Raw genomic sequence first — 18,734 nt, 5'->3', positions numbered from 1 at the left:
ATTCATGAATGCTGTGGAGACACCAAGTGAGGAAGAAACCCAGGCGACTTCTTGAAGGAAGTGGTTGGTCAGGGTATATGGAAAGGCTCATGAACCAAGGGAATGAGGTGAGCAAAGACAAATAACACAGAAGGACGAAAACAAGAGAGTGTGGATCATCCCTTCTTCCATCCTTTGACCTTTAAGTGGATTCCTTTGAAAGGGAGTTTGGTATAGTTGTCAATTCATGGGATTTGGGGCGAAGATCTCTGTTTATCCTGGCTCCACCATTTACTAGTTCTGTGACCTTGGGTAGGCTTCTTAACCTCTCTGTGCCTTGATTTTCTTCTCTGTAAAGTGGGAATTACAGTTCCTGCCTTCCTCCGAGTGATTTTGTGCGTATTTGGGGAGGAAATCATGGTGGAGGAGGTGTCATAGGAGTGCCCTCCCACCAGCGCTGCTGATTCTGTGTCACTCACTGTGGGCACGGTTGAAAGAAAGCAAGTCCACGGGAGCTGCACTGGTTCTTGGCATCTGCTAGCTCAGAGTCTCAGAGCGGGGTGCAGTCTGCTTGCTTCAGGAGGCCCCGCTGTATCTTGTCAGTGGCAGACAAGGTGGGGCCCCTTCTCCAGACACCAGCAGGGGCTCTGTGGCAGGTGCAGTCAGGGTGTGGGGAGCTGGCAGTCACCACTTGCTGATTTCAGTTCTGCCTCCCCCTCACCCCCCTCAGCTAATCAGACTCATCTGGCCATGACCATATTCCACTGCTCTCAGCCTTCCTTCCCTTTCTTGGGAAATTTTCTTAAACATCAAAATATCTATCCCACTCTCAAGTTAACCAAGGGTTGAGGTAAAGTGGAATTCGCTCATTTATGTCCAACTCTTTGCAACCTCATGGACTGCAGCCCGCCAGGCTCCTCTGTCCATGGAATTCTCCAGGCAAGAATACTGGAGTGGGTAGCCATTCCCTTCTCCAGGGGATCTCCCCAACCCAAAGATCAAACTCAGTTCTCCCACATTGCAGGCGGATTCTTTACCATCTAAACTACCAGGAAAGCCTTCTAGAGCAAATAATCCTTTTCTTGCTTTATCTTATCCCGTACATATCCATGTGGATGCCCAGGAAGAGAAGATCAGAAGCAGTGGTTGCATGGGCTCGGTTAGCCCGTACAGTTTGCACTTCTCTGCAGACAAAAATGCAGAAGTCTGTATTTACCATGCACTGTTCAGCACCTCTGCATCTGGGAGGTGTGCCTGGGCTGCTATGAGGGGGCTCACAAGCAGAGATAGATGTCAGTTTGTCAGTTTGACGCAAGTAGAGGTGTGAGTCCTTGACTCGTGACAAGGCATTCTTCTTAGGTGGTGAGAGAAAGGTCACATTCAAGTAAAGGGTGAAGCAGATGGCAGGAAAGGCCCACCAGCATCATGGGGTCCCCAGTTGGCTCTGCTCCTGGGCATGCAGCCCATCTCACAGCATCAGGGCTGGCACCCTTACCTGTTCCCTGGGCTGCTGGGCCGGGGTGAATGGAGGGCAGAAGAATAGTTGACTGCTCATCACCATTTATTGATGTGAGGTGGCCACAGCTTCCTTCTAAAAGAAGCAGAGCACTTCTCTAATGGGAGTCTCTTAAGACAATGCAGAGCCTGGGGTTTTCTCTTTTGTAAAATTGTTTCTTTTTTTCTCCAAGTTTTATTCCAAGAAAGAAAAAAGGGGGAAAAAAGCGGGTAAATTGTGTTTCTTTGAAAACACACACACGTGTGTGTGTGTGTGTGTGTGTGTGTGTGTGTGTGCATGCCTCTGCACTTTCCTGATTGTTTGTGTCAGTTGGAGCTGCCTCTCTGTAAAAAGGAGCTGGACTCACCACATATGAAGACGGGCTTGAAATATGGGCCATGTGGTCTCTATCAGATTCACTCTGGGCAGCCCTGAGGGTGAGTGGCGTTTCAAAGGATTGGCAATCATCCCCCAGCAGCCAGCAAGAGGGCTCGATGAATGCTGATCTGTGCAATGTGACATACACCATATGTGTTAGGAGGCTAAGGTTCAAATATGAATCCCAAGCTGAAAGTCACAAGGACAGACACAATGGCAGTGTCAATGTTTTTGACTGAAATGCTTGGCAAGTGGGCAACTCTGTGTAACTCTGTGTGTCTGTATGGGTCAGGATGGGCTTGCTGCTGCAAGAAACAGCCCTCAAGTCTAAAGGTGAGATCCCACTACAACACACTTTGAGGACTGACAGCATCACTGGAATAATTTTATAATGCCTTTCAAGATGCTGATTTGAAGGAATAGCACAGTTTATTTAGGAAAATTATGTGTGTGTGTGTATGTGTGTAGTGAGCAACTGTAGTTTTGGTTCTGTGCATCTTTTATTCATAATCTGTGTAGCTCTTTTTTTTTTGCTCAACCAGATTGAAAGACCTTCAGTAGTAGAGGTGTGTCTTTAGTTATAAACCATCCCAATTCATGGCTTTAAGTATTTATTATGTGCCCTGTCAACCCATCCATCTCATCATGGATTCATTCAGTCACTCACTTAGCAAGTATTTAATGAATGTGTACAAGCCACTCTTTTTGGTTCAGAAACTGTGAAGCCAGATGACAGCACTTGCTCCCTCAGTAGCCTGCAGCTTGGTTTGCAGGAGTGCTCTAGGATGAAGAAGCAGGAAAAGGGTGCAGACTTCTGAGCTGGCCAGGAGGAGAGGAAACGGGATTTGGAATAGACTGCTCTTGGATGGTTCAACCAAAATGTTCTGAGACTCATAATCATTCATCATATTTTCTTATGGACTGAGGACACAGCATCACCTCTTCTTTCAGTTCAGTTCAGTCGCTCAGTCGTGTCCGACTCTTTGTGACCCCATGAATCACAGCACGCCAGGGCTCCCTATCCATCACCAACTCCCGGGGTTCACCCAAACTCACTTCCGTCGAATTGGTGATGCCATCCAGCCATCTCATCCTCGGTCGTCCCCTTCTCCTGCCAGGAATGTTTTACCATCACCTCTTCTCTTGAGTATTCCTACTGCACTAAGGATAAGGAAGTGGTTATCAACTGTGGCTATAAATTAGAGCCACATTAGTTGATTCTAAAATTTTAAAAAATTATTTTTTTATTTATTTGGTTGAGCTAGGTCTTAGTTGCAGCATGTGGGATCTAGTTCCCTGACCAGGGGTTGAACCCAGGCCCTCTGCTTTGGGAGCTTGGAGGCTTAGCCGTTAGAACACTAGGGAAGTCCCAAAAACCACCTAGAAAACTTTAAAAAATATATTGATGCCCCACCTTATAGCCAATGGTTCTGATTACGTAGGTGGGTTCCAGGCACCGCATTTTGTAAAAATTCCCTCAGCAATTCTCATATTCAACCTGGGCTGAGAAATTCTAGGGCAATGCCTGGTTTTTAAGGCTCTCATTCACTTCCCCATCTCCTCAGGAGTTCTGCTCAGAACCCCTCTCTTTCATGCGGGGCACAGTTCCCTTCCCCGCCGAGACAGGGGCAGGGACCATGAAAGTCCGCATCCCTGGACAGCAAGCACAGGACAGCCAGTGTTGTGGGCGCTCCCTGCAGGGTGGGGGCTCAGCACAGGATTTGTTTGGGTTGGGCAGGGAGGAAGAACAGGGTGGGATGGCCATGCCTAGCCTGCATCCACACTAGCGTATGGACAGCCCCAGTGCCCTCCACTGACAAATGACCCCATGCTGGCCGAGAGCTTGGAGCCTCAGATATGCACACTCTGCTGCACAGCCATGCAGCCCTGTTTCCAGTCCTGTACTGTTGTCTGAGTCTCTCCTTATGAGGGAACAATACAGGGGATGGGACAGCACGCTGGTCTGGATCTGAAGATACATCCAGTCCTGGCCTTCTGTGTGTCCTCTGTGGGCACACCCCTCGTCTTGTGAGTCCTGGGTCCATCCCCCAGGTTCCTACAGCTCAGTCAGTGAGGAGCTTGTCTAGACTTGGGCCCCATCTGCTCAGAGACAAGGCCACTTGAAAGGGATAAGAGATGTCACAGGCCACCTGTTCTCAGTCACTCATGTGAACAAACTTTTGGAGACAGGATATTTTGAGACATTTATTGTCTTTTATTTGTTATTTCTTATCTTTGAGATATGTATGTATCTTGTATTGCCTACAGTGGGTCACGATTGGGGAGATCTTTTGTCTAAGGCCCCAGGTTCAATTTTGTTTTCTCAAATTTTAAAAACAGGTAAATCAAGATGTAACTATTATTTATTTTCTCCTTAATGTGTTTCATTTTTGTATGACGCTTAACCCCTCATATCCCTCATCCGTCTTGATTGTGAGGTAGGCATGCCTACCAATGGCAGATACTACTGTCCATCTTTTGCAGATGAGAAAACTGAGATTAATTGATTGGCTCAAAGTTGTAGAAATAGAGACTAGAGAGGCCAGAACAAAGGCTCATGTGTTCTCATGCGTTCTACTTCCTACTCCAGAGCCCTTTTCTAAAAACATCGCACTGGTCTACCTCCATCTTTTAAAATGGAAATAGTTTTCTTTTTTCCCCCCGATTATAAAAATAATAGGTGCCATCAAAACACACATACGCAAATGTTAATAGCAACATTATTTGTAATAGCTGCTCATGGAAGCCATTCAAATGCCCATTAACCATAGAAGTGAAAATAAATTGTGGGTTGGCCCCCAGCTTGGGTGCTGTGAAGCAAGGAGAGTGAAGGGTTGATAGCTGCATGGGAGTGGATCTGCCGTCATATGCTGAGCAGTTAAAGCCAGGCACAAAGGGTGCATCCTACAGCACTCCACTGCTAGCAAATTAAAAAAACAGGTATTTTGTACTTTATCAAAAACTGCTAATCAGTGCTGGAAGAATTCCGGATGGTGGTGACGGTGTGGGAAGATGGGCAGAGGAGAACGGGGCATCTCTCCAGGCGAGTGCTCCCGTGCTTATGCTCTGGTAGTGAGCTCGGAGTGGTACGCTCACAGCCACTACATGTGTGCTTGCAGAACCCTACACATATTCTATGTACGTCGCATTTTAATAAGAAGCTGTAAATAGTGACTCATGGCCCTGTAAGAAATGCAGATGACGCAGAGGAGGACACATGTTCTTCAACCAATTTTAAGAATAAAACCCAGAGAATGTAAAGGCTTATTCCACAAATACTTTTTAAAATGTATTTAGTTCTGTGTAACAGTTAGAGAAAAGAAACGGAAAAAAGGAGAAGAAAAGAAGAATTTGATTAGAGGAAAGGCAGGAAAAGAGAGTCTGATGGAGACACAGAGAAATTGGCAAACCGGGAGGTACTCAGTGATGCAAAGTGATACTTGAAGAAGCGCGTGCACGGAGGAGACCCATGGAGGTGAAGCCACAGACTTGCTCCTGATTGCTAACCTGGGCTGTGCGTGGGGACCAAGTTATTGCTGCTCTTTGAAAGACAGGGAAGCTGAGGTGTCACACGAAGATACCGCCTTCCCAGTGACTCCGGATCAGGGCCTGACACTTGGGAGAGTCCTTGTCAACTATGTGTTGACTGGTGAATGAGATGATGCCTGCAAACGCAGGCCTCTCTGCCCATGGCAGGAATGTCATTCTGGGTTTTCTGCTCTTTCTGTAGGGCCCAGGCCACTCTGCCCTGTGTCCTGGCATCCCAGGAATTTCTCCGCCTGCTCTGGGGAGGATTTTTCATGCTAGAAGGCCTGGCAAAATCAGACCACTTTATCTGAGTCCCATTGCGCTGGAGAATGTTCCTGGCTCCTTGACGTTTCCAGTGTGTAACCGATTTTATCGGAGGAATGTTGTTTGGAAAGGAACGGTCCTCTCGGATGGGCAGACAAGAAACGGAAGGTCATTCGAGGACCCACCCCAAGCTGTCGAAGTTGGAACTCAGGGTTGCTGTACATGATGCTTGGGAGCTTGGCCAAGCCGTGAACAAGCCTTCCTCCCTGGAGGAGGTCCCAGCCCATTTGCAGTGCGTTTGCCTTGCCGTGTTTATGTTCTCACCTTGGCCATCCAAGGCAAATGCCTCTGGAGCACCAGCAGCCCAGCTTGGCCTGGACAAAACGAAACCATTCCTGACATACCAGAAAAGGACAGTTAGGCATCTCCTAGGGGGTCAAAAATAAGGAGATGTGTTTATTCCTTCAGCCCTCTTGTCAAAATCCCAAGGCGTTCCACTTCCTGGAACTCTGAACAAAGCAGTGCAGGGGTAGCAAGTGTTCCCTGGGGGCCTGCATCCTCTCCCTTCTGTTACAGCCCTAGTGCTGTCAAGCCTGGCTCAGCAGCTTCTGTCTGCAGGGGTTCTTGATGCACCACTGGCAGAGGAAAGGATGGGGTGGAATGCAGAGATGAGATGGAGACGGGAAAGGAGGAGGGGTCAAGGGAGGGCAGAAGTCCTTGTTCCTGGTGGGAAGGAATCTACCCTGAAATGGGAGAGAGCTGACACGCCCCAGCTCAGGCTAAGGATGCTGGGTGCAGATCAGCAGAGAGGAGCACCCTGGAAAGAGCTGGGAATGCTGGACACTGTCCACTAAGCTCTGGGAGCCCTGAACAGGGTGGGTCTACTGGCACATTGGTCTCACACTCTACAGCTTTCTAAACTTCTTCATTCTGGTGGGTAGAACTGTGTCTCCAGAAAGAAATGTTCAAACCCTAACCACTGGTACTTGTGAATGTGACATTATTTGAAAAGATCTTTGCAGATGTAATCAAGTTAAAATAAGATCAGACTGAATTAGGCTGGGCTGTAAATCCAATGACTGGTGTCCTTCTAAGAAGGCCAGGTGAAGATACAGAAGGAAGAAGGCCAGGTGGTGACAGAGGCAGAGACTGGAGCGATGTGTCTGCAAGCCAAGGAACACCACTGACGGCTGGCAGCCACCAGGAATTAGGAAGTGGCAAGGGAGAATTCCCTCCTGGAACTCTCACAGGGAGCACGGCCCTGCTGGCATCTTGACTGTGGACTTCCAGCCTTCGGGTCTGTGAGAGGATAAACTGTTGTTTTAAGCCACCAAGTTTGTAGGTACTTTGTTTTACAGCAAGCCTAGGAAATGAATATGTTGATGTTCCCCCAAATTTCAAATTCAGAGGCCCCACCCCTTCAGTCCCCCAACTCTTAACAAACAGCCTTGTATTTGCTATTTTACAAAAAATTTCATGTCCTCAGAGAGAGATCCAAACCCCATCAACTTTCTCCTCTCTTCCTTCTCCCAAGGCTGGTCCTTCCGCCTGTGCTATGGATTCTCTTTTCCTGCTTCTCAGAAGCCCCATTTTGTCACTCATCTTTTCTCTTTTTTAACCTTCGATTTTTCTCTGTCCCAAGCAGACCCTTTCTATGACCACATTCTCCCACTAAAATCAACAAAAACTCCCGGGCCCCTCCACTGCCCTGTAGTCACTCTCCTAATACACTTTCCCCTTCAAAGCCAAGCTCCTTTTTTTTTTTTTTTTTTTAAAAAGGATTTATTTCTTTCTTTCTTTTGGCTGTGCTGGGTCTCCGTTGCTGCATGTGGGCTGTTTTCTAGTTGCGGTGAGCAGGGCTACTCTTTGTTGTGGTGCGTGGGCTTCCTATTGCGGTGCCTTCTCTTGTTGCGGAGTAGGAGTTCTTGAAGAGTGGCCTTCAGAAGTTGTGGCATATGGGCTTTAGAGCGCTGGCTCAGCAGTTGTGGCCCACAGGCTCAGTTATTCCCAGGCAGGTAGCATCTTCCCGGACCAGAAATCGAACCCATGTCCCCGGCATTGGCAGGCGAATTCTTAACTACTCGACCACCAGGGAAGCCCAAAGCCAAACTCTTGAAGTTACATCGACCAGCTTGGTCTCACCACTTCCCATCCTTCCCAACTCGCCCCACTTTCCCTCCAGCTCCCTTGACACCTTTCTTACTATGGTCACTGGTTGCTTCCATGTTGGTAAAACCAGTGGATTTCCAGGTCTTTACCTTACTTGACCTTTCAGCTGAGTTACATGTGGTTAACCATGATCTCCTTCCCTTGCTCCAGTGACACAGCTTTTCCTGGATTTCCTCCCATGTCTCCATGGCTCCTTCCCAGTCTCCTTTCTGGCGCAGTCCCTCTCCCCAGCCATTTCACGCTGTGTCCTCCGGGCTCATTTCTAGGCTTCCTTCGCTTACTACAGCCCTCTCTAGATGACCTCACTCCCTGTTACGCAGATCTAGACCTCAGACTTGGACCTCTCCTCTCAGGTCCAGGTCTGCAGAGGCACACTTGGCATGGCCACGTGGGCATCTCAAAAGCTCCCAAGTCCAAGACAAACGTAATGGCCTTGACCGCAGTGATCTAGTTCTCATCCTCTGTTCCCCTTCCTTGTGTGACTCCGCTAGCCATCCAGTCATGAAAGCAGAAACTCGGGAAATCTTTGACCTCTTTTCCTTGCCCTCTGTATCTATCTGTGTATCTCATGGATTTTACCTCCTTCAGTCTCAAGTCTGTTTTCTTCTCTGAACCCGTTTCTATCATCCTTGTCCAAGAATTTTCATTTCTCACATGAGCTCCAAGAGTTCAGGCATCAGCGCTTGTCTCTTTCTAAATCATTTCCCTGGTCACAGCCGGAATGATACTTTCCATCTCCACCTCACTAACCTAAAACCTTAAAATGACTTCTCTGAATTATTAAGATAGAGCAGAAAATCTTAAAAAGGGGCTGTCAGGATCTGCTCTGAAAGTCTCCAGCCTCACTTCCCTCCATGTTCTTCCTCACTCTCTGTGTTCTAACCAGGTTGGCTTGCTTTGGTCCTTTCCATTTATCTCAATCCTTCCTGCCTCAGGGTTTTTGCTCCCCACGCTCATTTGCCTGATTAGTAGCCTGCATGTTAATTGCTTCCAGAGCTTCCAGATAGTAGCTCAGTGTCATGTTTACAGGGAAACCTCACACCATGTCTCTTCCTCCAGGGCACTTTCCACAGTGACAAGTTTACATTGCATTCTTTTGATTGCTATCTGTCTCCTCCAAACCTTTAAGCTCTGTGAGGTCTGAGAGACTCACCCAACAGATAGTGTCAGACACAGTGCCAGCACAACATAGCACCCAGCACAGTGCCAGGCACAGAGGAGTCACTTAGTAAATATCTGTTGAATGACTAAATGAGAGAAAGAAGGCACTATGCTGAGTTCAGGACTTCCCAGAAAGCAATTCACAGATGAGGGGCGGAAGGGACAAGCAGATGAGAGGATGAGCAAATACTCCCAGGGTGTAAAAATGTGATGAACCCACAGCAGAGGAGCAGGCCCAGTATCCCACCCCCAGATGACGCTCAGTCCAGGAGTCTGTTGACTGGCTTCTCAGCCCTCAGGGTCTCTAGTCCCCTGATGTTGCTGATATGCAGTCACCCTACTGCGACACTATCCTCAGGAAGAGGCACACTCTGGGCCGGTTCTGAAGGCAGTGTTATTAAAGGCTCTGGTTAAAATCAAAGAATCATGTGCAGCACTTTAAGTCCAATGGGCTCCTGATGGCTTCTGGACAGTGATCTCATCATATCCTCAGATCAAGCCCAAGAGGCAGCAAAGGGTAATGATTTTTTTCTCCCCACTGTACAGTTGGGGAGACTGAGGTCAGTGGAGATCACTTTTCTTGGCCAAGGAGTGAGAACAGCTCAGGAACAGAACTTGGAGAGAACCCAAGGCCCTCTCTGCAGGGTCCACCCTCCAGACGATTGGCAGAGGAGGAGTCCACAGCCGTGCGCAGCCTGCCGCAGGAGCCTGCAGGCTTGTTTACTTTGGTGCAGAAGGACATTTCATCACCTCTTGGAACCACAGAATGTTAAAACAGATGGGCCCTGACAGATCATCTGATTCAACACCCTTGTTTTATGAAGGAGGAAACTGAGGCCAGAGATATGAATCTCCTTTCTCCTCCCTTTCCTTTCCCTGCCCTACTGATAGCAAGTGGTAGGGTAGAGACTGCCAGCTGTTTACCCAAATTCCTTCTCTCCTTCTAGCCTGTATGGCTAGACTATATTTTCCAGACTCCTTTGCAGTTTGGTGAGCCATGTGATTATGTTCTCTCTAGTGGGATATAAGAGGAAGTGAAGCCTGGCCTATCCAAACCTCCCATCCTCATATCTTCATGTTCTTTTTCACCTCTGGCTGATTGGGATGTCAATTCCAAGGGCAACTTTGGAAGCTATGCATTAGAGAATGGCAGAGATGCCACAGTGTGGAGCCCGAAAAACAAGCTGGGGAGAGCCACCCCCATGACCTGAACATCAGTGCCTCAGTCTGTTAAGTGAACGGGGAGAATAGAATATCTACCACGTAAAGCTGCTGCCTAGCCAAAAGCTAATCCAACTCCTACAGGTAGAGCAGGAAAGCCCCTGCAAAAGCTCTGACTATGTACAGTACTGGAGACGCCAGGCTCCCTGCTGATTTCACAGTCAACCACTCTGGAGTGGTCCCACTCCCACGCTTAGAGAGGTTAGGAATGTCTGACTCTTAACCTACTCGGTCCAGGAGTTTGGGCTGAACGGGTTTCCAACCTGTTTAATTCTAGATCTGGAATGGACCTAGGAATGTCATCTGATTTATCTCCTTGGCTCTGGACAGGCCTCTCCTAAGCCATCTGAGATGACCAAAAATCGTGTCTGGATTTTTATATCCCTAGGGAGGAAACACTCCAAATTCCTTAGACACCTGTTTTATACTTCCTTGCTACTGTGTCAGAAGTTTTTTTGTTTTTGTTTTTTTTTTTTACTGAACACTAAAATAGCAGAGCTGGAGTAGTCTTAGCAATCATCAGGACAATCTTCATTTCACGGATGAGGAAACAGGCCCAGATCATACAAATAGTGGTGAAGTCAGGACAGAAAGCTAGGCCCCTAAAACCAATATGACTGCTCTCTCCAGGGTTCTCTGCCTCCAGCTCGCTCTTGCTCTTTTCTCTTGTTCTGTCCTGGGAGGAGATGAAATTATGCTGGGATCCATCTTCACTGTGATCAGTCTTTCTAGGTTCTCCTGTGTTTCCCACCCTGCCCCTCACCCACAGTTTAAGCCTTACCCAGCTGACCTGAAATAGGTCCTTCTCCTAGAAAGCGGAGAGAAGATCAGAGATGGTGAATCTGTGCCTAAAGGGGAGGCATGTGTGACAGGTGCATGTTTGGGCCCCAGACTTTGACGGTGAAGACCTCTCTGAATCCTCTCTGAAGCCTGAGAGTCATTAAGTCCTTACATGTCACTGGTTCCCCAGCAGGGCAACTGGGTTATGTGGAATGTTCTCCGAGGAAGGAAGGGAATGGCAGTGACCAGAACCTCTGAAACTCATAGTGTCTTGGCTTGTTGGGGTTTGTCTGGCTGCCTCTGGGCAACTGGTTATATCAGAACTCTGGGCAGCCTGTTACTATGAGAGCAGGATCCAAGAAGTTGAACTGGGGCCAGGAGGGCAAACCAAGTTTCCTATAGGAGTGTGATGGTATGACACTTTCTTGGAAAGGCCTGGTAATTCCACGCGAGAGCCCTGGAAAGCTGGGTTTGTTTTGTGGTGCTTTAAAAACAAAATAAAACCAAGTTGTTAACTTCTCACTCCACAGTTTAAGGTGAGCTTGTATATACAGAGCATCCTTTATGTTTTCTACCAAGTGACTCACTTTGACTGAATCACCAGAGAGTGGGTCTGGGTCCATCTGTAGCTGTCCTGGATACCATGATCTGCTCATTACCCTCAAGGTGGGTCATGGGGCTCAGGGACGGCCACTGAGAGGAGCAGAGAATCAGGGTGGAGACAGGCCTGAGAGGGAAGTCCACACTCATAGCTTCCCAAGCATCTGGTGGTCGGACAGGGTCCCCAGTAGAACTGACGAGACTCCCAAGGAGCTCCAGCATTCATTTCAGTTGAGACATTGTCTGGATTATTGCAAATTCAAAATTGTGGGACTAGAATGAATGATGCCACATGGTCATTCACAGATAAATCACTTCATCTTTGGATCTAGCTTCAGAATCTTGAGCAAATTATTCTCTTATTTTGAGCCTTTCTTCACCTAGAAATACAGAGGCTTAGTCTTAAAATTTTACAGACATTTTATCCTTTACCAAGAAAGTCTGTTTACATGAAATCTTTGACTCTTTCCCCTGAAGGTATCCGTTTAAAATTTAGGGATCCCTGTGCTTTATTCTGTTTAATGCGAGATCTACAGCCCTTTTCTGGATAGAGTTTGCCCTAGGCCTGTCTGAATTCACAGTTTTCTTTTCCCTGCAGCCTGTTTGGGTGTCCTGGCCATGACATTTCTGCAGAACTTTGATGTGAGCCAAAGGCAGTGGTGGGGTGGAGATGGAATCCAGGCTTGAGAGGGCGCGGGGAGCTGGGTAGGATGACTCTCCAGTTGGCTGAAGGGTGAGGTGTTAAGGCTTGGCCACCGCCAACTCAGCCCCAGCCCTGGGGGCCTGGAGGAGAAGTGGTGGTGGGTGGTGGGGACACTTCAGATTAATAAGGGTGGGAACAGGGCCACAGGTTCCACTGCTCTGCATATCAAAGCACTTTGTAGGATCTAGTTAGTGCTAATCACATTACCCATACCTGCTTCTCACCGATTGATTGTGCATTTAAGGAGTTGGGAAATTCTGGTTCCGGATTTGGAAGACTCGGGTTTTCTAAATTTTCTGCACTTGGCAAGGCAATTCTAATTGGGGAAGGGAGGGCGTGTGTGCATGTGTGTGTCTGTGTGTGCGTGTCCGTGTGTGTGCGCGCGCCGAAGGTTGCCCTTTCCGAGGACCTCCCCCCGCGGTCCCAGGCCGGCGCTCGCGGCCCGGCCCCCGCCCCCTTCCTGCCCTCTCCCCGCCCCGGCCGGCCCGGCCGCGCTCGGTCGGTGATGTCAACCCGAGGAGGAGCCGCCCGCCCGCGACCCGCCCGGGCTAATCAGCATGGAGCGGCGCCGAGGCCGCCTCCGCCGCGCCCGCCCGGCCCCCGGCCTCCCTCCCCCGGCTCCCCACAACTTTTGAGGCGGGGACCGCGCTCGCAGCCTCACTTCGCTCACTTCCCCGGCCCCGCGCGGCACCCGCCGCCCGCGTCCCTCGCACCCGCGGCCGCCCCGCGCCCGCCCCGCGCGCCGGGCATGTGAGCGCGGGCGGGCGCCGCCACCATGGCCTCGCCGCCGCTCCTGCTGCTGCTGCTGCTGCTGCCGCTGCTGCTGCCGCCGCCGGCCGCCCCCGGGACGCGGGGCCAGCCGCCCTCCCCGGCAGGCGCGGGGCCGGCGTGGCCGACCGAGTCCAGCCCGGGTCGCAAGCTGCCGCCGTCGCCCACGCCGCCCCCGGAGCGCCGCGGGCCCGCATCCCCCGGCCACCGCCAGACCGCCCCTGCGCCGGGCGCCGCGAGGCGGCCGGGACCCTCGAGCCGGGCCCCCCAAGGCGGGAGCGCGGGTGAGTGAGAGCGGGGGACGAGCGCCGCGCGAGCCTCGGGCTGGGGGCGTGGGCGCGCCCGGGGCCGCATCCCCTCGCCCTAGGCCCGGGCGACGCTCACCCCCGTGGGGGCTCCGCTTGGCCGGGCGCGCCGGGACTCTGCGGGTGGACCCGGAGGGAGGGCAGCGAGCCAGGAAGAGTGGTTTCCTAGACGCTTTCGCGGGAGGCTGGCCTGGGGGGGTGTGACCATCCTGTTGTCCCCCCACCCCCTTGGAAGAAAACTTATCTCCCATGGTGGACCCGGGGTCCTGTATACACCCACCTTAAAAATAAAAGGAAAAACCCAAACCTCACAAAAAGCACTTCTCCCACTTCGGAGGTGATAACATCCGGCCAGCCCATTCCCCAATTCCATTTTTTTTTTTTTCCTATGGATGCAGAAATAGGCCTCTCTCGGTACAGAGTCTGACTTTCGAATTTAAATAACTGAGTTTTTAAAAAAGGGTTCTAGCCCTAAGGATATTTGTAAAAGACAAAGGATGTAGTTGGAAACCAAACACTCCACTGGCTCTCTGTAAAGCAGAGAGATCCAGGGACTGTGTGGAGGTAGGGGTTCCAGGGTGAAGCCCTGTACGGCAGACCCCAACACAGGACTGTCCCCCAGCCTTTCCTCCCTTTTCTTTTCCTGATGAGCTGTGGCTCCATACACAGCCACCGCCGGTCCACTCAGAGAGGGATCTGCCTGCTCTCCTCCAGACCTTTGTATCCAGTTCCTTCTTTGGGTCTGGAAGACATGCTAAGGGCCAAGTGGAATTCCAACCATAATACCATTGTGACCCCGGGAATGTCACCTCTTTTGATCTCGGTCTCTCCATCTGTGAAATGGAAGTAATGACTCTCGCTCTTCCCAGCCTCTTGGTGATGATGGGACAAAATGAAAGTAAAAATAAGTGGAAAGTGCTTTGAACAAAGCCAGCAATGCAGTGGTATTAAACCACTGCCTTCCCATGAGTGACGCAAGGCATCTGTTCTCCTGGGTTACCCAGAGAAGCCAGGTCACTTGGAGCGCTAGATATTGTCTTAGAGTTTAGGTGAAGGCTGAAGACAGGTTTCATCTTCCTAGTGGATACTTCATTTAAGTCTCTCATATCACACAAACTTCCTGGGATAGGAATTAGCTTACTTCATTGCACCTAGGAATGCTTCCTCTAACTAAATAAGCAAAAAGCTTAAAAAAAAATCAAATCCTCAAGTAAAAACTCAATTTCACATTCATTAGTACTCTCATCATTGCAAATGCCTTGCCCTTGTGAACTTCTCCATCACGGGCACAAGATTGAGAAACTGTAAAGGGAAGAGCGAGGGGAAAGAAGCTTCCAGAGACCTGAGAGAGATACTCACTGTGACTCCAACTCTAGGTGACTTACATGCACATTGTTTTAAGTTCCACGGAAAGGAATCAAGAACATAAGAGAACATTTCCTGGTTTTCGCACACAAGGAAAGTAACCAAGACTACTGTGCAGAAACGTATCAGTCCTCTAAATGAAAGTGGAGTATGGGAACTGAAAGCAGCTTTCTGTGGCTGGAAGTCAGGCTCTCTTAGCTGTAGGGTCTGGTCCCGTTCATGGATGGGTGGGAGGGATGCTGACTTGCGAGGGACCTGAATGGATGAGACTGGTACAGAAGTCTCCTTCCTTCTCTTGTGGCTGAGAATCCTCACATATCACACAGAGCTCGATGTTACAAGAGAGGGACAGTGGAGGCTGCTGGCTTAGGGGACTCAGCAGGTAAGAGCTGGGGCTGATCTCCCTTGCTGGTCAGGGACCCCTGCCACCGTAGATGATCCATGCTTCCTCACAGGCATGGCAGGTAACTCTGCTAGTCTTGACTTTGCAGCCTCTCCAGCTGCAAAGATTCCTTTGGGGAGGTGAGAGCAAAGGAGGTTTCAGGTGCGTGGTGGCTCTAGAGGCACGCACATGAGAGCCAGAGAGCAGCTAGGCAGGAGCTGGGGGCATCTCAAACTTCTCTGACCTGAGAGGATCTCCCCTGTTCCTCCCACCCCTCCACAGAGACCACCCGAGGAGTGTCTGTGCTTCAGTTGAGCTCAGGCTGGCTCTCAGGTGGAATGTAAGGAAGGTGAGAGTAGAAGAGAGGAAATTGATTATGTGTTGAAAACTAATAGAAGCCACTGATGCAGCTGAGGATTCAGGCAGGACTTGTGCTTCTTCTCTGGTGGTGGCTCAGACAGTGTCACTTAGAGGGAAAAAAGAAACAATGAACAAGAAATTTGCATCAAGTGATGTTCAGTGAGTTTGAGTTTCCTAGTAACCTCTGAGATTTTCTTTGGATGTTTTTTGGTCGGCCCCTGTGTATCACAAGGTACAATCAGTTATTTCCAAGGCAGCCACGTCTCAATGCTAGAAGGGCCTCTCGAGGCCCTGTGGTCCACACAGGATCCCATTTGGAGGTCTGCCCTCTCTGCACCCCTGACAGATGGACAGCCAGTATCTGCACCAGTGCTCTTGTATTTGGGGAGATGCTTGCTGCTGCTGGTTATGAGCCCTGAGTCTTACAAGTAAGGTGCTCCGTTGGATTGTTGGGGAAACTGCCTACAGCCCCTTGTGTTGTGGGGATGTTGGTGGTCAGTGCCTGGTCCTCATGGCCTGGGCTTCCAAATACGGTGTCAACAGAGGGACCAGAGATACCCTTTTCTTCCCCAGGGCCATTTCTAGCCCTGTCCTCTGGGCAGAGTTCAAGGTTCTCACTGTTGAGTGATTGGGCTTACATTCTGTGGGTTGTTAGCCTGCCTTAGACCACAAGTCCCTGCCCAGCAGCTCTGCCCTGCTTCCCGTTTGTGTGGCCTTTGTTAAACTTTTGCGCCCACCTGTCACCCGCAGGCTGTTCAGCTCAATTTGTTGCTGGTGTTTCAGCCAGCGGAGATAGGATGCCAAGTCCTCGAGGTTTCCTTTCCCTTGCTTTTCTTTTTTTTTTTTTTAACAACTTGGGGTTTCCAAGCCACAGTTTTAAGCGGAGTGCTTAAGTTCATACACTGACTTTTGCAGTCCGTATGCCAGGCTTTAATTGTGAGATCCGCAAATGAGAGTGGGGGTTGGGGGAGGAGGCTTAAGTCATAATGAGAATCAATGCAGAAGGAAAGAACTTTCCCACCCAAAGGGGAAATGACGCTGAGGAGCTGAGCAGCCAACCCAAGGAATAATAATCGTAGAAAAATGCAGTTCCCTAGGGTAAAGGAAGCACAGTGAGCCCAGCCCCTTCTGGGCTGTTGCATAGCTGTCCCCTGAGTGGCTGTAACTTTGAGGGCGAGCTGGTCATTCAGCTTTAGCGGGGGGAACCCTTACATAGTGCAGTGAAGACCCAAGCTGGGCAGGAGGCAGCCCCCAGGGAAGAGAGAGGGGCTTCCCTTCAGAACCGTCCTGGCTGGGACTGGTGGTGGTGGTGGGGATTCCTGAGCAGCCCTATTGCTTTGATGAGGGGTACCCCAAATAGAAGGAGAGGTGTGGGGAAAGGGGCTCACCCTGGCCTGTGTGTGTTTAAAAACCACATCCTTTTAACCTCATGCGTGCAAATGCTAAACTGCTGTTTCCTGCCCCAATGGTGTGGGCAGAGTGAGAATGAAAGGTGGTTGCTGCCCAGCTGGGCAGTTACTACACCCCTGGTCCTGGAGCGGGGGCCGGGAGGAGCCTGTGCCCTCCCAGTGATTCCCCTCTGCCTTCCCGCAGCCCTGCCCAGCTGGCTGAAAACGGCCTTCTCGGAACTGGTGTGTTGTCTCAGCCGCTCAGAAGGAAAGCAAAGCCCCTATGCAGTTGCAGTTTCTGAGTCCTCAGTGTGTCCTTCAGCAGCTGCCCTCTGCCCCACCCGCTTTTGTGTGAACAGAGGTTTCAGCTGAAGTAAATGTCCCTCCTTTCAAGAATCCTGGGGAAGGAAGCAACAGGAAAGACAGTTTTACTCCCTCTTTGACTTCTAGTCTTTGAGCATCTGTGTGGTGGGAACTTTTGCATTCCTCATCCCATTTAATTCTCAAAATAACCCCCACGAGGGATATTATTGCCCTTTTACAGTTGTGGAAACTGAAGCCTGGTGATGTTAGATAAGACATATAAAGGGAGGAGGAAGAATTTAAATCGATTTGACCAGATCCATTTGCTCTTTCCACAATTATCATGTAGCCTGTTTTCTCATCAGTAAAATGGGGTGAGAGTTGTCTCGATCACTAAGATCCTCTCCAGCATATCATCCTTCTTTCTTGGTCACTTGCTCTCACCCTTTTTTAGAGAATAGGGACTAGGATTGGGATGAGGAGATGGCAGGGGTAGTGGGGACAATCTGCAGAGTAGAGATTCTGATGAAAGAGAGTGGGACCATGAGCCTTTCTACGCGTATAAGATGGTATTTTATATACAGATTGTGAATTACACCCTGCTTATATGCCAGTCCATAGGGTATTGATGCTAGAGGTAGCTACATTCGATAGCAACCAAACTGAAATGAATTGGTGATGTTCTTAACGGGCTCTCCAGGAACAAGGCTGATACTCTGAGGCTGTGTTATGAATGCCCATTCTGTAGGAGGACACATCAAATGTTACCCCATTCAGAGGCTGTAGAATTGTTTCTTTTTTCACATCTATGCCCTCTTCTACCCACTTACCATACATCTTGCTTAGACCAAAACAAAGATATTTCTGTCCTATCTTCTCCCTCTTCTTTTGTTGGAGTGTGGTATGTGACTGTGTGCGTCACATTTGATGGATCTGTAGATCAGAAAATATGTACAGAGCCCTCTCTCTGTGTGAGGAACTCCGGCAGGCCATAGGGAGGGTGCGTGCACCTGGGATACATGCAGGCTTGTTGGAGTGCAAATACCGATGTCTAAAAGGCGAAATGATGGTGCAGGAGTGACTCATGGCTCACGCAGTGTCACGGGACAGTCATACTGACCCTTAGGTATGCTGTGGATGAAGACAGCCTGCAACATGCAGAGGTGGAGAGACAGCTGATGCGGGCCGTCCGGGGGGACACGATAAAGAGAGGGAAGGAGTTGCCTGAATATGGATAGACAGACGGGGAGGCTATTGACATCAGCAAAATCCCAAATATTGAAACATTGAAGTTTTTTTTTTTTTGTTTTTGTTTTAATGCAGCTTCTTAACAGCCAAGAAGATGGGAGAGAGGACTTGGGGAGACTAGTTAGACTCTAGTATAACTGGAGTCATTGAAGACAGGACTAGAAAGGAGGACTGGGTCATGTTGGGAAGGCTTACAAGGCCTCTTGAAGGCGTCTGTTTGTCTCATCCACAGTGAGGAGCCCCCTGAGGGCTTGCGAGGAAGGAGCAGTATTGTTTTCTTGTTGAGTGTTCACACACTCTTGGTGCTGGGGCCCATGGGTGTATCACATACGCGTCT

The 18,734-nt window shown here is 49.7% G+C and overlaps 1 protein-coding gene across 1 annotated transcript in view; it reads left to right on the top strand.

The window, feature by feature from the left end:
- The window catches only part of HEG1 (heart development protein with EGF like domains 1), a 94,588-nt gene continuing 77,999 nt past the window's right edge, over positions 2,146-18,734 (top strand). Inside the window, exons 1-2 of the mRNA XM_018050126.1 lie at positions 2,146-2,185; positions 13,154-13,330. Coding sequence (XP_017905615.1) covers positions 2,146-2,185; positions 13,154-13,330 — 217 coding nt within the window. The remainder of the gene's footprint in view (positions 2,186-13,153; positions 13,331-18,734) is intronic.

This window comes from Capra hircus, chromosome 1 (assembly GCF_001704415.2).
Source record: "Capra hircus breed San Clemente chromosome 1, ASM170441v1, whole genome shotgun sequence".
Lineage (NCBI taxonomy): Eukaryota > Metazoa > Chordata > Mammalia > Artiodactyla > Bovidae > Capra > Capra hircus.
This window is presented reverse-complemented; position numbering and strand designations above follow the sequence as displayed.